Source organism: Perognathus longimembris, chromosome 1 (assembly GCF_023159225.1).
Source record: "Perognathus longimembris pacificus isolate PPM17 chromosome 1, ASM2315922v1, whole genome shotgun sequence".
NCBI classification, from domain to species: domain Eukaryota; kingdom Metazoa; phylum Chordata; class Mammalia; order Rodentia; family Heteromyidae; genus Perognathus; species Perognathus longimembris.
In genome coordinates, this window is record NC_063161.1 from 32,646,429 (window position 1) to 32,670,602 (window position 24,174).

Genomic DNA, 24,174 nt, shown 5'->3' on the forward strand with positions numbered 1-24,174 from the left:
CTCTTTTTTTACCCTGTGTCTCTCAAATTTGGTATTCCCTTTCAATTTCCTAGTTCCAATACCAGTATACACAGTTTCCAATATACTCAGATAACATTACAGCGATAGTGTAGGTACAACCACAGGAAGGTGATACAAGAACATCATCAATAATAGAAGATACACATAGATACATACACATACAGATACACATAGGACGTTGAAAGTAGTTACAACTGTGATATAACAATCATTTCCATAACATGGAGTTCATTTCACTTAGCATCATCTTATGTGTTCATAAGGGTATAGCTATTGGGCCTTGTGATGCTTGCCTAAACCTGTACTAATTCTTCCCAATAAGGGAGACCATAGAGTCCATGTTTCTTTGGGTCTGGCTCACTTAATTTAGTATAATTTTTTCCAAGTCCTTCCATTTCCTTACAAATGGGGCAATGTCATTCTTTCTGATAGAGGCATAAAATTCCATTGTGTATATGTACCACATTTTCCTGATCCATTCGTCTACTGAGGGGCATCTGGGTTGGTTCCAGATTCTCGCTATGACAAATTGTGCTGCGATGAACATTGTTGTGCTGGTGGCATTACTGTGATTTTGTTTGTGGTCTTTTGGATAGATACCCAAAAGTGGGGCTGCTGGGACATAGGGGAGTTCTATATTTAGCCTTCTGAGGAATCTCCATACTGCTTTCCAGAGTGGCTGAACCAGTTTACATTCCCACCAACAATGAAGTAGGGTTCCCTTTTGGCCACATCCCCTCCAACAATTGTTATTGTTGGTTTTCTTGATATATGACATTCTTACTGGGGTGAGATGGAATCTCAATGTTGTTTTGATTTGCATTTCTTTTATGACCAGTGATGTAGAGCACTTTTTCATATGTCTCTTGGCCATTCTCATTTCCTCATCAGAGAAGTCTCTTTGTAAGTCTTTAGCCCACTTGATGAGGGGGCTATTGGTTCTTTGCGGTTTTGTTTTGGAAGAAGGTCATCTTTTTAGTTCTGCATATATTTTAGAGATGAGGCCTTTGTCTGTTGAATGGCCGGTAAAGATCTTCTCCTAGTCTGTGGGCTTTCTGTTTATCTTGCGAGCTATGTCCTTTGCCCTGCAGAAGCTCTGCAGTTTGATGCAGTCCCATTTGTCCAACCTTTCTTTGATTTGTAGCCTTTCTGGGTTTTTGTTAAGGAAGTTCCATCCTGCAACCAGGAGCCCAAGTGTTTCTCCTACTCCTTCCTTTAGTGTTTTCAGGGTGTCTGTTTTGATTTCGAGGTCTTTAATCCATTTGCAATTGATTTTGGTGCAGTGTGATATATAAGGATCTAGTTTTAGTTTATTGCATGTGTTGAGCCAGTTTTGCCAGCACCACTTGTTAAAGAGGCTATCTTTCTTCCATACTATTGTTTTAGCTCCTTTATCAAAGATTAAGTAGGCGTAGTTCTGTGGGTTCAATTCTGGGTCTTCAATTCTGTTCCATTGGTCTTCAGGCCTGTTCCGGTGCCAATACCAAGCTGTTTTTATTACTACAGCTTTATAATACAGCTTGAAGTTGGGTATTGTAATTCCTCCAGCACTGTTCTTTCTGCTTAGGAGTGTTTTTGCTATTCTAGGTCTTGTACATGACTTTTGTCTCTGTGTCCTCACTTTGCTGTCCCCTGGCTGTGTTGTTTGTCCTGCTACCTTTCTGTAAGAAAACCAGTTATATTAGAGTCGGCTCCACCGTGCTGCTGCTGGTGCTGGTGCTGCTTTCAGTCGGTCATTTCTCTATACACTTATCTTCACACACAGTCCGTCTGCTGTCCCAAGTAGTAGAGTTTGACGTAGGAGTTGGGATGTCATGTCAACTTATGAAAGGTGTCGGATTGCAGTGAATTTGGTATGGTGAATAAAGAAATTTGATTGATTCTGTCTTTGCCTCTTGTACAAATGTGAGGTATTACTTTAAATTGCTTGTGAGTATCTATGTATCCAATTCTCTTCCCAGTGAAATCTTCTGCGTTAGTTTTTGGTATTGAATTAGAACAGCAATAAAATAATTAACATTTCTATAGGCTTGAAGCTTCAAACAACAAACATCATCTTTCTTCATTGGTTTTAGTGATGGTGTGTTTATAGACTTGCTTTTTTAATTAAATCATCTTCCTGGCACTTTGTTTTGATCTTTTATCATTTTCATATGAATATAGAGCTGTAAGTAACCTTTGTCTCATATCTACTATCAACTTTCTCTCTCTCTCTCTAGCAGTAGTGGAGTTTGAACTCAGAGCCCGGTGCTTGCTACCTACTTAAGACTTCTTACACACAACTCTTCAGTGCACAGCATAGGAAAGCCTAAGCATCAGAAGTTAGGTTAGTTTCTCAAGGTGAGAATACCAGAAAGTGAAAGCACTAAATACTTGAATGTGTGTTGTCTAGTCTCATGTTTTAGTATTTTTTTCTCCTGTACTTATGTTTGTTTCATATAAGAAATGACCTACTGTAAAATAGAAAATTAGAATCTCATATCTAATAACAGCACAGAAAAACAATATTTTCCTCTTTATTAAGGCCTTTATGAAACTGGATTTTAACAAAACTGGCACTGTACCTATGACAGACATAAGGAAATGTTACTGTGCAAAGAAGCATCCTCAAGTCATTTCAGGTAATCGAAATGAGGTGAAATGTCGTCACTTGTTACTCATTGTACCACTTGAGCCACTCCCTGGATCCCCTCTTTTGCTGCACTTTGTTACTTAGTTAGTTCATTACTTTGTCTTGAGCTCTTGCTGGAAGCTGGCCTCCAACCTTGATCCTCCAATCTCTACCTGCTGGGTGGCTGGGAATATAGCTGAACCACAGTGCAGAGTTTTTTGTTTTTGTTTTTGATTGAGATGGGATCTGACTTTTGCCCCAAGCCAGCCTTGAATTGCAATCCTCTTCATCTCTGCCTCTGGACTAGCTAGGATTACAGGCATGAATCACTACACCCAGCCAAACTAAACATTCTTAAAAATGGAAACCCTGCATTGCTTGATGGAGGAGGGGGAGGAGGAGGTGGAGGAGAGGGAAGAGGAGGAAGGGGAGTGGGAGGAGGAAGAGGAGGAGAGGGAGGAGGAGTGACCTCTGTTATTACCTGTCATTACAAATTATAAACTATCTGCATGACCATCTCTTGGATAAAAGTTCTTCAGAAGTTACAATTAATTTCAAAATAAATATATAGTATACAACTTATTTACTATTATTATTATTTTTTAACCAGTCCTGGGGCTGGAACTATCCCTGGCTTCTTTTTACTCAAGGCTAGCACTCTACCATGAGCACAGCACTACCTCCGGCTTTTTCTGTTTATGTGGTGCTGAGGAATCAAACCTAGGGCTTCATGCATGCTAGGCAAGCACTCTACCACTAAGCCACATTCCCAGCCCTACACCTTAATTTTAACACTAGAAAATAATTTTGTTTACTTTAAGCAACTTATTAGAAAAATGCTGTTTGAAGTTTAATAGAAATGGAATATACCAAATATATTTCTGTATAATGGGATTAGAAATCTGATATTTATTGTAAATAGTTTTTCTTGACTCTAAGAGAGGGAAGAAAAGCTTCTATTACAAGTAATGGAAGGTAAGTACTTGTTAGGTAGAAGATACCTTTTCATAAACTCAGCTTTACCTCTCAAGCCACAATCCTAGCCCCTTTGTCTTTAGTTTGTTTTTTCAAATTGCATCTTTCATTGTTTGCTAGGGATGCTCTAGAAGAGAATACTTGCACTTCAACCTGATAAATAGTTGTCCAGTATTACATATCACATGTTCTTGTTGTTTGGAGCTAGGACCTCAGTAGCTTTTTCCCATTACTGGCCTTGAGCCATAATCTTTCCATCTGCATCTCTTCTATAGCTGGGGTTATAGCTGGGATTACAGTTATGTGCTACCACACATAGTCCTAGGTGGGAAATTTAAGGAGGTGTTCAATTATTGGCTATTTGAAATAGAAATTTAAGTAAAAATATTTTCTGAAAAAAAATGAAGGCAATCCAGGCAGAAAAGTCTGTAGATTCTTTGTCCAAAGAACCAGCAAAAACTTGGGTTGGAGATAAGGCTCACATGGTAGAACATCAGCCTGAGCCCTTAAATTTGAGTCCCTGTGATAGCAAAACTAAAACAGAAACAAACAAAAGAACAAAACTTACCTGTCCAAGAGTGTAGAAGGCAAACAGAGAAACATTTCTCCTGTCAAAATTCATTATTTTCATGTAGTTTTCAGTTGTCAGATTAGGTTTCAATCTTTGCTTGCAATCACAAATATACTTTATTGTTTTATATCACCATCTTTATGTAGCCTAATCCAGTCACTTTTCAGTCAACCTATTTGTGTGTGTGTGTGTGTGTGTGTGTGTGTGTGTGTCTGTGTGTGTGTGTGGCTAGCTCTCTACCACTTGGCCATAGCACCACTTCTGACTTTCTGGTGGTTAATTGGAGATAAGGGTCTCACAGACTTTCCTGCCCAGGTTGGCTTTGAACCCTGATCCTTAGATCTCAGCCTCCTGAGTTGGTAGGATTACAAATGCTAGCTACCTGCACCCAGCTTCAACCTATTTTTGATAAAGCAGTCACTCTGTTCTCTGTTTCTCATGTGTGATGTTTTAAAAGAGTTCACCCTGTAGTCAGAAAGGCACTTTATGAAGGTCTATGCAAACCAGAAGGCTCTTGGTTTGGGAGGAAGCTCTGAGTGTTACCTTAACTTTGTCCACCTTGATAGGCCAGTGATGAAGGTGACATTTCATGTAAGTCTGCTACTTAATATGCAGCTGCACTGTCAAGTGTTTTAGAGGGTCATGTGGATTTTTCAACTTCTTCAAGTTTTTTTTTTTTTTTTTTGCCAGTCCTTGAACTCAGGGCCTGAGCACTGTCCTTGACTTCTTTTTGCTCAAGGCTAGCACTCTACCACATGGACCACAGTGCCACTTTTGGCTTTTTCTGTTTATGAGGTGCAGAGAATCAAACCCAGGGCTTCATGCATACTAGGCAAGCACTCTACCGCTAAGCCACATTCCAAGCCCTTTTTCAGGTTTTTAAAAAATGTGCCTTTGTTTATTCTTTTTTGAATATCATCTGGCTACATTCTGTGGCTTCTTTTCCTCTAATCAAAAGTGTCATGGATTTTTCTTTTTTGTCTGTGTTCTATGACTGGCAATAAATCAATGTAAGAGGAAGGCAGGGAGGAGAAGGTAGCAAATTATGAGGTGGAATTCCAGTTCCTGTTTAGATACATTAGAGAGCAGTTTGACATGATAGTACACATGGTTGGAAGGATTTTTATAAGATGAATAAGGATTCCTTTATGATTATCAGTCATTGAGCTTTTACAGAGCTAGCTCATAGGCAGAACTGTTTTCACAGGCCAGTCCACGGAGGAAGAAATCAAATCAGCTTTTCTTGAAACACTGATAGATGCCTGCAGCAACTTTGATGAAGTGTCTTACAGTGAATTTGAAGATTACTATGAAGGCCTAAGCATAGGGGTGGCTGAAGATGAAGACTTTGTTACCATAGTACGTACTCCATGGGGAATTTAGCTTTTAACAATATGTATCTCATTAGTAGTAAACATTGAAGAGGAGAGAAGTTCAATCCCTGGAATACATGGTTCTATGATTTCCTTTATTCTACTTTTGTTCCTCAAAAAGACTTGAATCTGGAAAGAGAAACAGAAAGGTAATGTCAGGGTGTAGTGTGCATGTATGTGTGCTAACCTCTCTATCACTTTCTGAAGATAGGTCTTTTCACTTTATTACTTGCTGCAAGTGTATTTTAGAAGTCATTAAACATAAAGAGGTAAATCTGAATCAAACTGTAGGACAAACAAGTCATGGTAAGCAGGTCTACAGTCCGTCCACATTGTTTTTACTCCCAGTGTAGTTCCCATTGTTCTCAATTTGATCATTTGAATTTGGACTCTAGACCTCTGATGTAGAAGTAGTTGAGCTTGCTTTAGACATAGAAAAATATCAGAGAAATTAAATTTATTAAACACAGGCAAATTATCCTTCATATTTAGAATGGTTGAATTTTACTCCAGCATCCCTCTTTTAAACAAATTTATCTTTTGAATTATAATCTATTGTCAGTTTAGTAGAGCACAAGGTAATTACATGCTTATCTGTTGTAATAGTTATTTACTGAATAGAAATATTATTTAGTTATAAATAACAAAATATAGGAGGGGAAGTATTCTTTTAGAGAATTAAATAGGTATCTCAAAAAGTGTGTTGTGTAGTTTATGTAAAATTATATATACTATATAATACTTAATTTATATAATAATTTAATATATATGTGCATATACACAATTTAATAGTCTTAATCCAAAATGTAACAGTATATATATATATATATATTAAAATATATATATATATATATATATATTTTTTTTTTTTTGGCCAGTCCTGGGCTTGGACTCAGGGCCTGAGCACTGTCCCTGGATTCTTTTTGCTCAAGGCTAGCACTCTGCCCCTTGAGCCATAGCGCCACTTCTTCACGTTTTCTATATATGTGGTGCTGGGGAATTGAACCCAGGGCTTCATGTATATGAGGCAAGCACTCTTGCCACTAGGCCATATTCCCAGCCCAACAGTATATTTTTGTAACAAAATGAATATGGGTTATTATAAACATCTCTATTTTTGTATACTAAACAATCAAATCATTTTCTTCTTTTTTTGTTTTTGTTTGTCATGAGGCGTAAACTCAAGGCCTAGGCATTGTCCCTGAGCTCAAGGCTAGTGCTCTACCACTTTGAGCCACAGCTCCACTTTCAGTTTTTGAGTGGTTAATTGTAGATAAGAGTCTCTAAGACAACCAGAGGATGTTTGGTTGGAAGAGACTTTTCTTTCCCAGATGCCTGAACCACAATCCTCAGGTCTCAGCTTCCTAAGTAGCTAGGATTACAGGCATGAGCCACAGGTGTCCCAGTATTCTCTCCCTCTCTCCTTCTCTCTCTCTCTCTCTCTCTCTCTCTCTCTCTCTCTCTCTCTCTCTCTCTCTCGGTGTGTGTGTGTGTGTGTGTGTCTTTGTCTCTCTCTGTGTCTCTGTGTCTCTCTGTCTCTGTCTCTGTCTCTCTGTCCTTCTCTCTCTATATATATTACTTAATGGCAAAATGTACTACACTCATTCTTCTGAATTTCACGGTTTTCACTTCTTGGAAAGATAGAGAAGAGAGAACATTTTAGAATTGTTTCTTGGTTCATAATTTTAATTTAAATGCTAGAATCACATAGAATTGAAAATAACATGTTGAGCAAAATGGGTGGTTCATATAGTACCATCAGGGGTAAAACCACAGGAAAGAAAGACAAAAGGAAAAGGGCATAATTTCACATGGTATGTTGAAAATAACAACAATGATAAACCATTTGTTTCCATAACTTGGAGTTCATTTCACTTAGTATCAGCTTATGTGTTCATATGGACATAGCATGTCACTGTAACTGATTTTCCTACTCTAGATATTGTATATATGTGTATTGGAACTAGGGAAGGGAAAGGGAATATCAAAATTGAGAGACAAAGGATAAAAAGACAAAACAATGTAACAGCAATACTTACAAAACTATATGGTGTAAACCAACTGCACAATTAATGCGGGAAAGGGAATGGGGAGGGGGAAAGGGGGGGAAATGAGGGAGGAGGTAACAAGTTGGATAAGAAATGTATGCACTGCCCTACATATGAAACTGTAACCCCTCTGTACAGCACTTTGACAATAAAGAAATAAAAAATAAATAAAAACATATATACATTACAGAATCTGACTTTCCATATTATTTCATGCATCTCTACTCAGCCACCTTATCAGAAGAGGAAAGCATAGGAACTCAGTAAGATAATCTTTCGAAGGTTGGAATAAGTACGAAAACTAAAAAAGTATGTCTCTAACATTACTTCTAATACTATTTTAAAAATAATCTATATATTGTAATCCTACGAAATTGTTCTTGTATTTGAATAGCTAATACTAAAGAATTTAATATATTAAATAGTATTTTGCTGATAAAGTTGTTTAGATTTCATTAACAAATCTATTAGTTTTGGCATGTCACATTGTTTTATAAATATAATCAGAAATTATATTTTGTAAAAAAAAAATGAAGTGAAGAAATACCTGTGGATTTAATATGTTAATGTGACTGCTTTCTTCATATAACCCTTCACCCTATTGACATAAATATTCACAATGACTCTTTGTACTGTTTCTGTTTTGCAGATATACATTTTTATAGTTAATTCTTACCTTATAAAGTAAGTAATATAGGGTTTAGGTGATTTCTGTTAAATTAGAATTGGTGACACAATGCATGGCTCTGCTTTTGGTTTTGCCATACTGCCAACATTCTTTGATTTTGGTGTCATGTGTCTTTCTGTGCTCAATTTAGTAAAAGAGCACTTAAGAGAAGTGACATTTTCAATTCACAACAAAATGATTGATTTCGTACTTTAAAATAGTATTCCAGGATCTGAAATCCCTTTAAAATACTAAATTATACGTTGTAAATTTGCTACCTGAGGTTGATTGTGGAATGTATTTTATAAACATCTCGATATTAATAAGTTCCTGGTCTGCTGTGCTATCCTCACTAAGTCAAGCATGTTGTTTATTAATTCACATGTATTGGTTTTCTTGTTTCTGGGTAAGCCATGCCCTCAGATTTTTTTTTTTAATGACTGTTATTTATTGATTTTATTTTGTTTTTGATAGGGTTGGGGTGTAAACTTATCAGGCAGACACTGTACCATACCCCACACCCTTTTTGGCCTTAGTTATTTTTCAGGTGGTCTCATGCTTTTAACTAGAGTTGGCTTAGGAGTTCCTTCTCTACTTCTGTTCCCTGGGACTCTACTAGTGGGGATTACAAGTATGAGCCACCATGCCCAGCACTGGAGTTACCTTTTGAAAATGTGTGTTATCTCCTGAATAAAATTCTTCTCTTATAACTTGCAGAAAAATTCAAACTCATGACCTTAACCCATAGAATCGAAATGATCCAGTTTCCCTAAGCTCATCTCCCTGTCCTCAGCTAATTCCTCATATTATTCCCAACTACTTAACAGTGTTGTCAACGGATCAGAGATTTTAAATCTCAGTACCTCCATGCATGCAATTGCTAGTATTATGTGAAATGATTACTTCCCGTTTTACATTTCAATTCACTTATAATAGTCTTCAAAATTACCTCAACAAGAGATCATTCTGAGTTGTTAACACTGATGTGGTTGTCCTTCAAGATCCTGAAGGCACACTGGGGTATGCCTATGCTCTGGCTTTTGTCACTTTCTACCATGCTGCTTGTGTGTCTCCCTGGATTATGAGCCCCCTTAGGATACTAGGATATCTTACTTCAGTATTCCTGGTGTCTAGTACTGGGTTTGTCACAGGATAAGAATTAAATCAGCCAGGTGCTGGTGGTTTAGGTTTATAATCCTAGCAACTCAGGAGGCTGAGACCTGAGGATCGTGGTTTGAAGCCAGCCTGGGCAGAAAAGTCCCTGTGAGACTCTTATCTCCAATTAACCAGTCACAAACTGAAAGTGGCACTGCAGCTCAAGTGGTCTCAGGGACAGTGCTTAGGCCCTGAGTTCATACCCCACAACTGACAAAAAAAAAGAAAGTGTAATGGGGAGGCCAGATCTGCCCAGTGCCATTAATAGCTGTGGAGGGACTTCAGGTTGACTCCAGCTCAGATTAGAGCAGAAGCCAACTCCATCTCCACTAAGCCCTCCCCCACCCTATTCAGGGAAGCTCCCTTTACTATGTAGATTGACTACCTGAGGCCTGGGAGCTTCAAGAGAACCTGTGTCCTCCTCTTTATTATGATAAGTTATGTAGATTAACCACCTGAGGCCTGTGAGCTTCAAGGGAACAGGCTGTGAGTAGGCATATCTGCCTGCATCATGTGAGCCCCGCCAAATCCATGCAACAATTCTAACTGAATGATAGGTTAGTTCAAATGAATATTATGAGACAGACTGTAACTCTACTGGCCACCTGCGTGAGGCCTAGCATGCTCTGTAAGTGTTGTATCTTCATTGGTCACCTGCGTGTGACAAGTTTGTCTGTGATGTTTGCCTTATAACCAGGCTGGAAGGCCACACGGGGGCGGTCCCAGTTCCCGAGTCTGGGCCCTGATCCTGCACACGTGGTCTGCAGTTTCGGCTCCCGAGTCCGGGCTGCAACCAAGGCCGGTTGGTTCACTTTTTGTTCACTTTTTACTTCCCCAATAAAACTGTCTTTTTGTCACCTTGTAGCTGGAGACTGTGTGGTGGACTCTTGGGGGAACCAGGAATCCCCTCCCTTGGGGGGAACCCTGTTTCATTGTAGCGAACCCCCACTCTACTTCAGAAAGGAAAAGAAGTAAGATTTACTGATTATTTATTTATGGGTCTTATATTTCAACACTTGTGTATTTGAAACACTTATCCCAAACCAGGTAAACAGTCTAAATGTGTTATTTTATGAACACTTCAATGAGAGAGGTGATAAATTACCCTAATAAAGAATTCTCAGGGGCTGGGAATATGGCTTAGTGGCAAGAGTTCTGCCTCCTATACATGAAGCCCTAGGTTTGATTCTCCAACACCACATATATAGAAAATGGCCAGAGGCAAGAGACATATTAAAAAGTGCTCTACATCACTGGCCATAAAAGAAATGCAAATCAAAATAACTTTGAGATTCCATCTCACCCCAGTAATAATGTCCTTTATCAAGAAAACTAACAATAACAAATGTTGGAGGGGATGTGGCCAAAAGGTGTTGGGAGCCAAACCTGCAGCTAATCTCATTCTGACCTCTGGCTGTGTTGTTATCATGAGGATATGCTAAGTGTAAGGACATACTATGTCTGCTGGAGTCCATTCCTATGTTAATCAACCTCAACCTGTCTTTACTGCCATCAGATGTTGCGAACTTCAAAGCCTTTTTGTGTTCTTGAATTTTTAGCAACCCTATGCTATTCCCTGGTTCCTAAACTGCATATAAACTGGAAGTTAAGAATAATCTCGAGTTGCAGACCGCCCATACCCCATCTTTGCCTCTTGTCTTTTTTCTCTTGTCTTGTATTTTTCCTTTTCTTTAATCCTCGCCCCCCTCATTCAGGATTTCCTTTCACTGCCGGCTGGCTTAGGCAGAGCAGCGCCCGAACAAGGATCTGAACACCTGGGACGATGGCAGAGGCCCCCTCTCAGGTAAGGACGTTCGAACACTTGGGAAGGAGAGCGGGAGTGAGATGGTATCTTTGGGAGTAAGAAATTATGGGGCTGGGGATATGGCCTAATGGCAAGAGTGCTTGCCTCATATACATGAGGCCCTGGGTTCAATTCCCCAGCACCACATATACAGAAAACGGCCAGAAGTGGCGCTGTGGCTCAAGTGGCAGAGTGCTAGCCTTGAGCAAAAAGAAGCCAGGGACAGTGCTCAGGCCCTGAGTCTAAGCCCCAGGACTGGCCAAAAAAAAAAAAAAAAAAAAAAAGAAATTATGGGACAAAGTAACGGCCGTATGCTATATGTGCAGGCCCCCAAAGGGATGCTTCATGCCTGGGCAGTGAAAGTTGACCAAAGTCAGTTAGAATGTTTCTTTCACTTTATTGAGGAAGCATGCCCCCAGTTCCTGGAGGAAGGAACCATTAACTTAGAAACTTGGCAGAAAATTGGAAAAAAGATTCAGGAACATTATGACACAAATTGCCCTGAAAAAACCCTAGTGAATGTTTTTACTCTTTGGAATCTGGTCCGAGATTGTTTGGATCCTAGACATGAACAGATTAGATTTAATCAGTCGATCAGAGAAACTGAACAGGGACCTGATGAGCGTCGCCCAGCCTTGGGAGCGTATACAGCTGTCCGAGAAGAGCTAAGAGAATTAATAATATCTGAACCCACTGGGCTAGATATTAAGAAAGATTCAGATGGCTCAGACACTGAGAAAAGAATATACAAAGAGCCTACTAAAGATAGATTGACCCATGTTGAGAGTATGTTGAAATCAGTTATAGCCCTATTGTCACAGCTTCATCCAGAACAACAAACTGCTTTAAAGGTAGATAGATACTGGTGAGCCCCCGCTGACAATCCTGGCAGACTTACAGCTCTCCTAGGCGCAGGCTGCTCACTGAGGCTAGGGAAATGCGAATATCACCAAGGTAACTTCTCCTGACCAAGCGCTCTACTTCCATCTACCACAACGACAGATTTGAAACTCCAACCAGGGTGAGTGACCATTAGCCTGGAGCTTGGATTTTCCATAAAGCCACTGGGCTAGGTCATGGGGATCAGCAATTGTGGGTGTTTGGAGTCAACTGATCTCTAGTCCAGCCCTGCTGGTCACTCATCAAGTGGGGTACAGTCTAAAATGCTTCAGGAAAGCTACTCAAATTTGAGTCCAATCTTACATAATTGGAATATTTTGCAGGACTTACCTAACTTCTATGAGTGCTCAGGCAGATGAAGTTCTCTGTCTCTTTTTCTGCCTCTCTCTAAACTCTGCCTGCCTGCCTGTAACATAGGATGGGCTGGTGCTAGCTTTCAAAGGTACCAATATTTGTTTAACATTTGCTTTGAAAGACTCAAAGAAAGCTTTTCTATTCTTGTTATTGATGTTAAGTTTGGAGACTCAGTTAAATTCTGCTTGTTTGGCTAAACCGTAAGTTTTCTCTAGCATTGACCACGTGGTGGGCAATAGATTTGGTTTTAGCAAGCGCCATCTTGGTTCCATCAAGGTTCCAAAAACAAACAAACAAACAAAAAACTAGTTTTAAACCCAAACTGATAAGGTTTGGGTGCAAGAAAATGTGTCTAAGAAAAACTCCAAAAGGTTCTAATATGCAGCACATGGTATAAGTACAATGATGTAAAACCAGTGTGTTATTCTTTGTCTATCTATGCTAAAAGTCAAGTGTACATCTAATCCTGACAATTCTTTGGTATAGATTAAGATTTTGCTTCATTTTTTTTTCCTGTGCTCTCATAAACTCTTTAAGATCAAGGGACCAGAGTCATTTTGGAACAACTGTGCAGATGTGGCTGCTAACCTAGATTTTCCTGACCCAGGATTAATATTTTGCTTTATAGGATGCAGGTCAACATGTGTGCTAGCTGTGTGGACTGTGGCAGTTCGTGACTACAGGAAGCTGCCTCCACAGTCTGCTCCCAAACTGCCTGGCTTCACTACCAATGATTCTTTATTCTCTCTCTCTTGCATGGGAAACAACTCAGGGAATCTAGGAATCCTGTGAAGATTTTGTCAGGCACAGAGTGCTACTGCCCTGGCTCTGCCTGCCCAAGATTAGAGTTGGGCTTATATAGCAGGCCTATCATGACAGAGTTGCAACCGAGACTTACTCCAAGGTTAAAAGCATCAGAGTTGTGTTTGGTGGCCACAAGGTTGCATTGAGGTAGCATTGATATCTTCCCCCTCCATGTCTCAGAAACTGTCCTGACTGCTGCAGAGAGCCAACTTGGTTGGCCTTTGGTGGGTCTGTGTGAATTTTGTGACTAGGAAGATGGTTAAAGGCCCAAGCCTTCTAAAATCTTTTTAAACCAGTAGGGCACCAGCCTAAATTTGTAGGCAACCCAGCAGGAGGAGTGACAATCTATCCAGGAGACTCTGAGAGATACCAATACAGCCTTGCCCAGATCCAATCCATCTCTTCTGCCTGCCTCCATCACACATGAATAAGGAGGCCTGCTGATTTAGGATGGAAGACACAGCCACTTCAGATCCACTGAAGCTAAGACTTTTACATTCTCCTGACCCTTTGCCCTCTTGATTGTTATTCATTTGTGTTCTCTTCCACCTACCAGTAAAGTTAAATGATATGATTTGATTTGATGACACATGGATCTCATTCAGTCAGCTGTTCTCTAAGTGTTACAGCAGAACTCTGGCAAGTATTTGTTGCTCAATTCTCAACAAGTTACAGGTAAGCTCTACTCCTATTGTTCTCCTGTTGCTTTAATTGGAAATAAAAAGGGCTTTTATGGCTAAGACTCCTTGGATTGCACTTTGAAGCCCACCCAGTCAGAGAAAAATAAAAATCCCTCTTGGTCATATTTGAGGTCCTTATTATTCTACTAGTCAAAAATTACAGATTAAAACTTCTCATTTGCATACTTTGCATGATTTTCAAAAATTTCTGGGAGACATTAATTGGCTTCACCCTTATCTTAAATTATACACAGCTGAATTAAAACCCTTATTTGATCTATTAAAGGGGGACCCTGACCCTACATCTCCCAGAAAATGACAACTGAAGCAGCTGAAGCCTTAAGCATAGTAAATTCTGCCATCTCTTCCCAACATGTAAATTATATTGGTTACTCAGCCCCTTGGGAAGCATATATTTTAACTATACCTCATTCTCCAACAGGAGTACTCTGGCAGAAGCCCTTCTATGGCTTTCCTTGCCTGCTACTCCCTCAAAAGTGTTAGCTCCCTATTATGAATTGGTGGCCACCTTAGTCCATATGTGCCATGTGGAATCTTGTAAGTATCTTGGACAAGATGCCCAGGTTATTTATATCCCCTATACTTTACAACAGCAAGAATGGCTTTATATTCATTGTGATTCCTGGGCCATTGCTTGGGCCAATTTCATGGGCACAATTTCACATCATTATCCCTCCAACAAATTACTTCACTTTGCCTCTTCTTACACTTTTATATTTCCTCGGGTTGTATCTCTATTACCTCTTTCTATGGCTGCCTTGGTGTTTACAGATGGATCTTCTAATGGAACAGCCGCTCTTACTATTTTTTTTTTTTTTTTGGCCAGTCCTGGGCCTTGGACTCAGGGCCTGAGCACTGTCCCTGGCTTCTTCCCGCTCAAGGCTAGCACTCTGCCACCTGAGCCACAGCATCCCTTCTGGCCATTTTCCATATATGTGGTGCTGGGGAATCGAACCGAGAGCTTCATGTGTAGGAGGCAAGCACTCTTGCCACTAGGCCATATTCCCAGCCCTGCTCTTACTATTGATGGTGAAACTAAATCTTGGGACACTGGTCTTTCTTCAGCCCAGGAACTTGAACTTCAAGCAGTTTTACAGGCCCTTACACTTTTACCTACTAAAGCTTTTAATTTATATTCAGATAGTCATTATGTTATTCAAACCCTTCAGGTCATTGAAACTGTCCCTTTTCTTGGAACAGCTAATTCCACTATCCAAACTCTTTTTCGCCAGATACAACTTCTTCACTCTCGCACCTGTCCGTGCTTTTTGGGATTTATACGTGCTCATACTAAGCTTCCTGGACCATTAAGTGAGGGCAATGCTATTACGGATGAGACTACTCAAATTTTTCTCACTCAAATTGACTTAGCAAAGCAATCACATGCTGCCTACCATCAAAACAGTCATGCCTTACATCAGCATTTTCATATCACATGTAAGACGGCTCGTCAAATTGTAAAAACTTGTCCCAACTGTACTACCTTCTTACATGTGCCCTCCAATGGCATTAACCCTAGAGGCTTAGTGGCCAACCATGTTTGGCTAATGGATATTACCCACATTTCCTCTTTTAGATGGCTCCGCTTTGTCCATGTTACCATAGACACTTACTCTAATTTTATTATGGCTACTCCTCTTATTGGGGAAGCTAGCAAACATTGTATCTCCCATACCTTATGATACTTTGCTACTATGGGACTTCCTAAATATATTAAAACTGATAATGGTCCGGGATATGTTAGACAAGCTTTTCAAACCTTTTGCAAATCTTACCAAATTGTTCACTCTACAGGAATTCCCTATAATCCTCAAGGTCAAGGAATTGTTGAGCGGACCAACAGTTTGTTAAAACACCAAATTTCTAAATTAAAAGGGGGGGGGAATTATACCCCCTCTCTCCTGATAATATTCTTTCTCATGCTTTATTCATACTAATTTTTTTGAATTTGGACTATAATGGCCTTCCCGCAGCACAGCAGTTCTGGGAAAAGAGAGAGCAAAGAACTTTTGCCCAAGTTAAGTGGAAAGATCCTTTAACAGGTGCTTGGCAAGGGCCCAATCCAATATTGACATGGGGTCGAGGACATGTTTGAGTATTTTCACAGGATGAAAATGACACCCGCTGGCTACCTGAGCATTGCATTCGGATTGTGGAAGCTCATCAGAATGGCACAAGTGCTGACTCATTGGGCTTACGTGATCCGATTGTGCACCCTGCGACTTGGGAAGGAGCTGAGGTGTTCATCCATGTCAACAGATCAGCATATGGTACAGCTCCAGATCCTTTTGTCTAACACGTTAAAATGGGAGACTTTGCAGCTTCTGGCATTGGAACCCCTTTATATTTTACAACTGACTCCAACAGTTATATTCCAGGCTGCACTGTAATGCAATCCACAAATCATAGAATTTGGATTCCTGATAACAGACAAGTATATAATATACGAATGACTTCATTGCTGACTGGGTTCTCTGTACATGCTAATTCTACATCGTCCTTCATGATACCTCGCTGCATCAATTCTTCTCAAATTATAAAATCCTTAGGAGAATTGCACCCCATAAAGTGTAGACATGAATATCCTTTTATAACCAATATTTCAGGAACTAATTCTCGATTGATGGACTGGTCCGGAGCCAATCTCACCAACAAGTACAACCCAGGTCTGTGGTGGATGAATGGACACCCTCAACGCCATATCTGGATGTTAGTGGTTGCCCTAAATATCTCCTGGCTCACTTCTTCTTCTTTTAAAAATATTATGGGTTGTGTAACACCTCCTTATGCCATTATGTATGGACCATTTAATATTTCTATAGGAGCCATGTATTTCAATGTTACTTGTACGAACTGTTCTTTTACAAATTGCTTGTATAGTGGTCTTACTGATTCTGTAATTGTTATTAAGCAGCCTCCATTTGTCATGCTTCCTGTGAACATATCTGAAGCTTGGTATGAAGAAACAGGTATTCAAGTGTTAAAACATTTAAAAGAGCTCATGCGCCCTAGATGATTTATACGGCTATTGATAGCAGGCATTGTAGCCTTTATTTCCTTAGCTGCCTCTGCTGCAGTAGCTACTGTGGTTTTAACACAAAGTGTGCAAACACCTCACTATGTTAATCAGCTTGCTCATAATACTATGCAAGCCCTGCACTTTCAAGGCAGGATTGATGATAAGGTAGAACAAAAATTAGAAGCATTATATGAATCTGTGTTGTCTCTGGGAGAACAAATTCGTGCTTTACAACTTTGCAATGGGTGCACTGTCATGCTGGGTTTGACTTTATTTGTGTGACCCTCCATAAATATAATGGGTCGAGCTATCCTTGGGAACAAGTTGTAGCACATCTTAATGGCATTTGGCTCTATAATAATTTGTCCTTAGATCTCTTTCAACTCCATAGGCAAATAGCTGGGCTGGAACAAGCTCCACCTCTGGACTCTGAAGTGGCAAAAACAGCAAAAGAACTGTTTGAACAACTTCAACAGTATATCCCTTCCTTGACTAATGTTAAGGGGCTGCTAATGACATTGCTCGGCCCAGGGATACTTTTGCTGATGGTTTTCCTATGCCTTCCTTGCATTGTACGCATATTGCAAAACTCTTTCATGAGTTTAGCCAGTCAGCTGCATAAGGTCAAGCTCCAAGTAAATGAATTTCCCCTGAGAGGAACTGCAGCCAGAGACGGGTAAGAGGGGGTTGCTGGTCTGACCAACCTATGACAGGGCCTTCAGCTTTGCTCTGAAGAAGTTCCCCATGACAGGTAAGGCAGGCCAGGTGACCCACCCAACCTAAGACAGGCGGGTTTGCTTCTTTAAACTAAGACGGGGGAGATGTTGCTAGCCGAGCCTGCAGCTAATCTCTTTCTGACCTCTGGCTGTGTTGTTATCATGAGGAAATGCTAAGTGCAAGGACATTTGTCTACTAGTAACTCAGCCCCTACCCGGAATTGCTTTACTGGACCGCTGGAGTCCATTCCTATGTTAATCAACCTCATCCTGTCTTTACTGCCATCAGATGTTGTGAACTTCCAAGCCCTTTTGTGTTCTTGAATTTTAGCAACCCTATGCTATTCCCTGGTTCCTAAACGGCATATGAGCTGGAAGTTAAGAATAAATGTGGCTGCAGTCTTGAGTTACAATCTCGAGTTGCAGACCTCCATTCCCTTTTGCTGCCGGCTGGCTCCGGCAAAAAGGGAACCCTACTTCATTGTTGGTGGGAATGTAAACTGGTTCAGCCACTCTGGAAAGTGGTATGGAGATTCCTCAGAAGGCTAAACATTGAGCTCCCCTATGACCCAGCAGCCCCACTTTTGGGCATCTACCCAAAAGACCACAAACAAGAACACACTAAAGCCCCCAGCACAACAATGTTCATCATAGCACAATTTGTCATAGCTAGAATATGGAACCAACCCAGATGTCCCTCAGTAGACGAATGGATCAGGAAAATGTGGTACATATACATAATGGAATTTTATGCCTCTATCAGAAAGAGTGACATTGCCCCATTCTTAAGGAAATGGAAGAACTTGGAAAAAATTATACTAAGTGAAGTGAGCCAGACCCAAAGAAACTTGGACTCTATGGTCTCCCTCATAGGGAATAATTAGCACAGGTTTAGGCAAGTCACAGCACAGGATTACAAGAGCCCAATAGCTATACCCTTATGAACATATAAGATAATGCTTAGTGAAATGAACTCCATGTTATGGAAATGATTGTTATATCACTGTTGTAACTACTTTCAACGTGCTATGTGTAATGGTAGCTTCTATTATTGATGATCTTCTTGTATCCCTTTCCTGTGGTGTACCTGCACTATGTCTGTATCTTATCTGAGTACATTAGAAACCGTGTATACTGGTATTAGAACTAGGAAACTGAAAGGGAAAACCAAAATCGAGAGACACAGCATAAAAAAGATAAACGACTACAAAAGCAATACTTGCAAAACTGGTTTAAATGAACTGAACAACTCATGGCGGGAGAGGGAAAGGAGGAGGGGGAAGGGGGAATGAAGGAGGAGGTAACAAACAGTACAAAAAAATGTATCCAATGCCTAACTTATGAAACTGTAACCTCTCTGTACATCAGTTTGACAATAAAAATTAAAAAAAGAAAAGAAAATGGCCAGATGTGGCGCTGTGGCTCAAGTGGCAGAATGCTAGCCTTGAGCAAAAAGAAGCCAGGGACAGTGCTCAGGCCCTGCCCAGGACTTGCAAAAAAAACAACAAATGAAAAAAAAAAAGAATTCTCAGGATTTTCTTAGGAGGAAAAGGTTTCAATAATCTATGCACAAAATCGTGAGTATAATAAATGATAATGCATTGTGTTTTTAAAAATTGCTGGAAGAGTGGATCTCACATGTGTTTTTCCCACAAAAGGGTAAAGATGTCACAGATTTTTTTCTTAATTAGCCTAATTTGGTTATTCCATGTTGTAAACATGTACCACAAACATCCCGGCATACCTTGTATACACCTTGTATACAGTTATTCCTAGTCAGCTAAAGATTAAATATAATAAAGTAGTACACATGGAGTGTGAGATAGAGCTGGCACTGTTCCAAGAAGGTCTCATTTTTCAGGGGCTACTGTTCAATTATTTGTAATTCAGGCAATATGCCATGTCTAGTTAACTGGATTGGTAAGCAAAATAAATTTTTATTCATGAGAATAATGTCTTGTTAGATCTCCAGATTGTCTTGGATCACCCTGTAATTCGAAGTACCTTTTACAATAATGCCCACAGATCTGGCCCTGCAAAGTGATACTGCCTCCTGCATGAACCTTCCATGCGCAGTGCAGAGCAGAGTTGTACAGGGGTTTTACACATTTCTTAGCCACTTTGCTAGGGAAAAAGAAATCCAAATAAGCAAAACTATGTAGATTGGGTTGCATCTGAAATTTATGTGAAGGGAAAGTATCAAATTCACCAAAGTGTTTTGGAGAGAAGAGCTCCTGGTTAATTACTAAGGAGAAAAGGAACCTATTCCTTTTATATGACCAGATGCACTTCTGTCAGTTCCTGACTAGAATTCTCTCCATCACATACAGTAGTCAGCCTCAAAGACGTCCCACCTCCCTGGCAAGGTACAATGCTGAAAGCAGTAGAATTAAAGATTCAAAACACACCCAGTCCATAACAGATATAATGTGGGCGTAAGCGAGGCACAGAGGAGTATGAAAGGCCCACTTATGTCTTCCCAGTGGTAGAAATAATCCGTTAATCTGAAAATACAAGACAGATTAATATGGAAATCAGAATGTTTATGTAAAAACGTAAAAGATTTTTGGAGATAAGACTGGATAACCTGGAAACATATCACTGTGTATACCTTTTTAATAGTACTAGTAAGTAGAGTGAATCCTTTATTAGAATTTGAAAGAAAAGATATTAAGCTATGACTTTATATTAAAATTATTTCACTAATGGGTCAGTTTGTACAATTTTTCTAAGACAATAAGGGAGAAAATGGTTGTCTTCAGTTGTGTGGAAGACAGAGATCTGATAGAATGAGTGATATACAGAGTGCAAGAGACCAGCAAGACTTTCTTAAAAATATTGACTTATGACATGGAGTGTAGCCTTTTACATTATAGTATTCCTTCTAGCATTAACTGAGTTTTGTTATGACTATCTTAGATCATAAGTATAATTTTCTTGCTGAAAAAATTGCCAACTTCAAGAGTTATCCTGATTAAAAAATATCATAGGAGACATTGTAGACATACCAGCTCATTTTTAGTTCTAATTTCTCAAACATAATAATAGTGAATAAAAAAACCCCTTGACCCCTAATTGAAGAAGTCAGGCAAATTTTTGTGGATTCAGAGTCAGAAATATAAATTGCTAAGAACACTACTCAGATTCAGAAATTCACATTGTGTGTGTGTGTGTGTGTGTGTGTGTGTGTGTGTGTGTCTGTGTCTGTGTCTGTGTCTGTGTCTGTGACTGAGAGATAAAAAATGTGTGTTGTTAGAACAGGACCTCATGAGTAGAGATTGACCTTATGTGGAAGGAAGGCTATTGAAGGTGACTTCTCAGACAAGGTGCTTTTCTGACTCTGAGAAAAGTCTTTGCACAGCCTTTTTGCCTGTGTGTTGGTTGATTCTAACCATCCAGTCTGCTGACTCCAGAAATGACACCTTTGTGTCAGGGGATCCTTTTTCATGTGCCCACAAGCACTTTGGTTGGTTATTAATCCATACAACTATATGTGTAATCATTTGCCCATTTAATACATACCTACTAAGTTAGGATTATGGGAGAGATAGTATTCTTGGTTTGAGAAATACTACCATAAAAAATGACAGTATTTTCCCAAACAACATCACAATCTGAGCACACTTACTATTTTCAGTGCTACAGCCTTAACTTGTCAAACTCAGAATACTCTTAGGCCTGGACTACAAAAAAGCACGTAGTTCTCTTTCTCCATATAGTATAACTGATTGGATTGAATACTTTAATTCACAATACAAGCTTTCATTGTGCATTGAAGCTTTTGTGATAAGGATATTTCAAAGATATGGCTTCCAGTTCTGGCATTTTGAATTCTTTCTATGCCTGCTCCAGGGACTGGCCCATCGCAGAAGCCCAACAGTATCAGGTTCATTCACCTGCAGAATGAAACACTAGTCCAGTCAGAGCAATAAGTCATGGCATACTGTGATCAAGGACAGCTGTACCTTAACAATGAAGAAGATAAAATGAAAAAAATACACACACACACAAATCTCCTGGACTTTAGTTGTTCGTCAGTTAGTCAGAAAGGTCATGTTTATTGTTTCAGCTGATTGGTGTTACCCTCTTTGTCCCCACCAATTTCTCTGCTGTCTTTCTAACGCACAGCACCTCAGAATGTCACTTTAGTTAGAGAGCAGGTCTTTATAGAGGTAAGCAAGTTAAACTGACATCATTAGGGCAGACTCTAATTCGATGTGATTGAGGTCTTCCTAACAGGTGAAATACCATATATTCACAGAGAGAAGACTACGTGAAGATACAGGGGAAGATATACACACATAAAGCTGACCCAGGACTAATCTCTTTGACTTCCAACCTCCAGACCTGAAGTGAAAAATTCCTGTTATTTAAACCACCCTGTGTGGGACTGGAGGCAGGAGACTGAGGCCAAACTCTAGGATAGGCAAAATAAACCAATAACCACCTTGTTTGTGGTAGTTTATTGAGGCAATCGTAACAGACAAATGCAATTACTTTTTCTATTGTGTCCCATTCTCTCCTTCCACATGATGCAATGGTATTTATTACTGAGATGAGAACTTTTTCTTATTAATTGTAGGGAATGCATCACTAGGAAAATTGCAGCCTTTTGCTTTTAATGCAAATCTCACCGTCTGAAGTTTGCAGACCCCTCCTCTCCAAGCCTGCTTATTAATTTCCTAAGTTCATTTTCAGTTCTGTCTGGCTCTGCCACATAGGATATAGTTGACACAGGGAAAAATTCTTATCAAAACAAGAAGACACGTTTGTTAGTAAATCTGCCTCCTTTTGTAGCTATTTTTGCTGAGACATTTTAGTAATGTGTGTGGCTATGTATGCAGTTTCCAACTTGTCATTGTCTTGTCTTTCAGAGAGGAGGAATGAGTTGTTTAGGGCATTATAAAACTCATCAATGGGGAGAAAAATTTATACTTAAAATATTTTGGAAGAATTTCATAATCGTAATTTAAGTTCTGGTAAGTTTGTATCTTTGTAATTTTAAATTTTAGTTCTGTATTTGCATTTTTAATAGGCAAGGCTAGATAATTTATACTCCTCATTGTAATTAAAAACTTTAACTGAAGGATAAAATTGCATGTATTTACTGTATACACATGTGACACATGCATTGCACGTTGCCACGTATTAGAATGGCCCAGCGGCTGCTATGAATGGGCGTGGGAGTATACTCTAACAGTTGTGAATTATAGTTAGTGTTTCTTCTTTCTCTCTCATAATTTTTAAAAGAATTTTGCCTAAATATGTCACTCCACCATTTTTCTCATTCTGAAATTGCTTGCTATTATTTATTTACTTTTAGAGAGTGTTCTTAATCTTATTATGGCTTTTTAAAGTTTTTATTAGAATGTATCACATATTTGACTTCAGCTTGCTCATTTGACGTGAGAGTGCAAATATGTTATCTTTATTTTAAGTTTGAAGATTTCCATATTACAATGTTGATTATCAATTGATCTTTGTCACTCAGATGTTTACTTCAGTTATTTTCAGATTAAATTTCAATGCTTCCTATATATCTATAAATACACTATCATATTAAGATTTTTGTTATTTATGCATTTTATTTGTCTACTCGTCTATACATGGAATCTATTTATGTATCATATTTATCTTGGTGCAGACAATCTTTTTTAATTTTTGTTAAGTCAAATTAATGTTTTTCTGTTCACTTCTTTTTTATCCCTAGTTCTGGTGCTTGAACTCAGGGGCTAGGTGCTATTCTTGAGCTTTTTCTGCTTAAGGATAGCACATTAGCACTTGAGCACTCGAGCCACAGTTCTACTCTGATTTCTTTTCATTTTTTTCTTCTCTTCTCCCCTCTTTTTTTTTTTTTTTGAGTTTGTTTGAGATAATCCTCCCAGACTTCCTGCCTGGGCTGGCTTAGAACCATGATCCTCAGATCTCAACCTCTTAAATAGCTCAGATTACAAATGTGAACTATTGGCATTTGGCTTCATTTACTTTCTATATTTTGTAAGTTTCTCTTTGCAATGATTATGTTAGGCCTTATATCTTGAGCCACATTTTCTTGAGAACACAGTAAAAAGTTTATTTTTTAGAAAATGTTAACCGGAGATATTTTGTTTTGTACAGTGTATGTACAAAATTGAATTATTTATTATTTCCCAACTAATACATTGCATTTTACTTTTTAAATTGAGAGTCTCATTGGTGTTCCTGTGGCTGGCTGATTCTGGGACTATAGATAAGTAGTAATCTTAATTGAAAGTATTTAGCTCTAATTACTTTTTCTTTTTCTTTTTTTGTTTGTTTGGTTTTTTTGTTTTGTTTTTTTTTTTGGCCAGTCCTGGGCCTTGGACTCAGGGCCTGAGCACTGTCCCTGGCTTCCTTTTTGCTCAAGGCTAGCACTCTGCCACTTGAGCCACAGCGCCACTTCTGGCCGTTTTCTGTATATGTGGTGCTGGGGAATC

General features: G+C 39.3%; 1 protein-coding gene across 3 annotated transcripts in view; it reads left to right on the forward strand.

The window, feature by feature from the left end:
- Caps2 (calcyphosine 2) overlaps positions 1 to 5,561 on the forward strand; it is a 32,006-nt gene extending 26,445 nt beyond the window's left edge. For all 3 annotated transcript variants that reach the window (XM_048349737.1, XM_048349746.1, XM_048349757.1), the window contains 2 exons: positions 2,546 to 2,642; positions 5,386 to 5,561. In XM_048349737.1, coding sequence (XP_048205694.1) covers positions 2,546 to 2,642; positions 5,386 to 5,561 — 273 coding nt within the window. The remainder of the gene's footprint in view (positions 1 to 2,545; positions 2,643 to 5,385) is intronic.
- Positions 5,562 to 24,174: the final 18,613 nt, after the last annotated feature.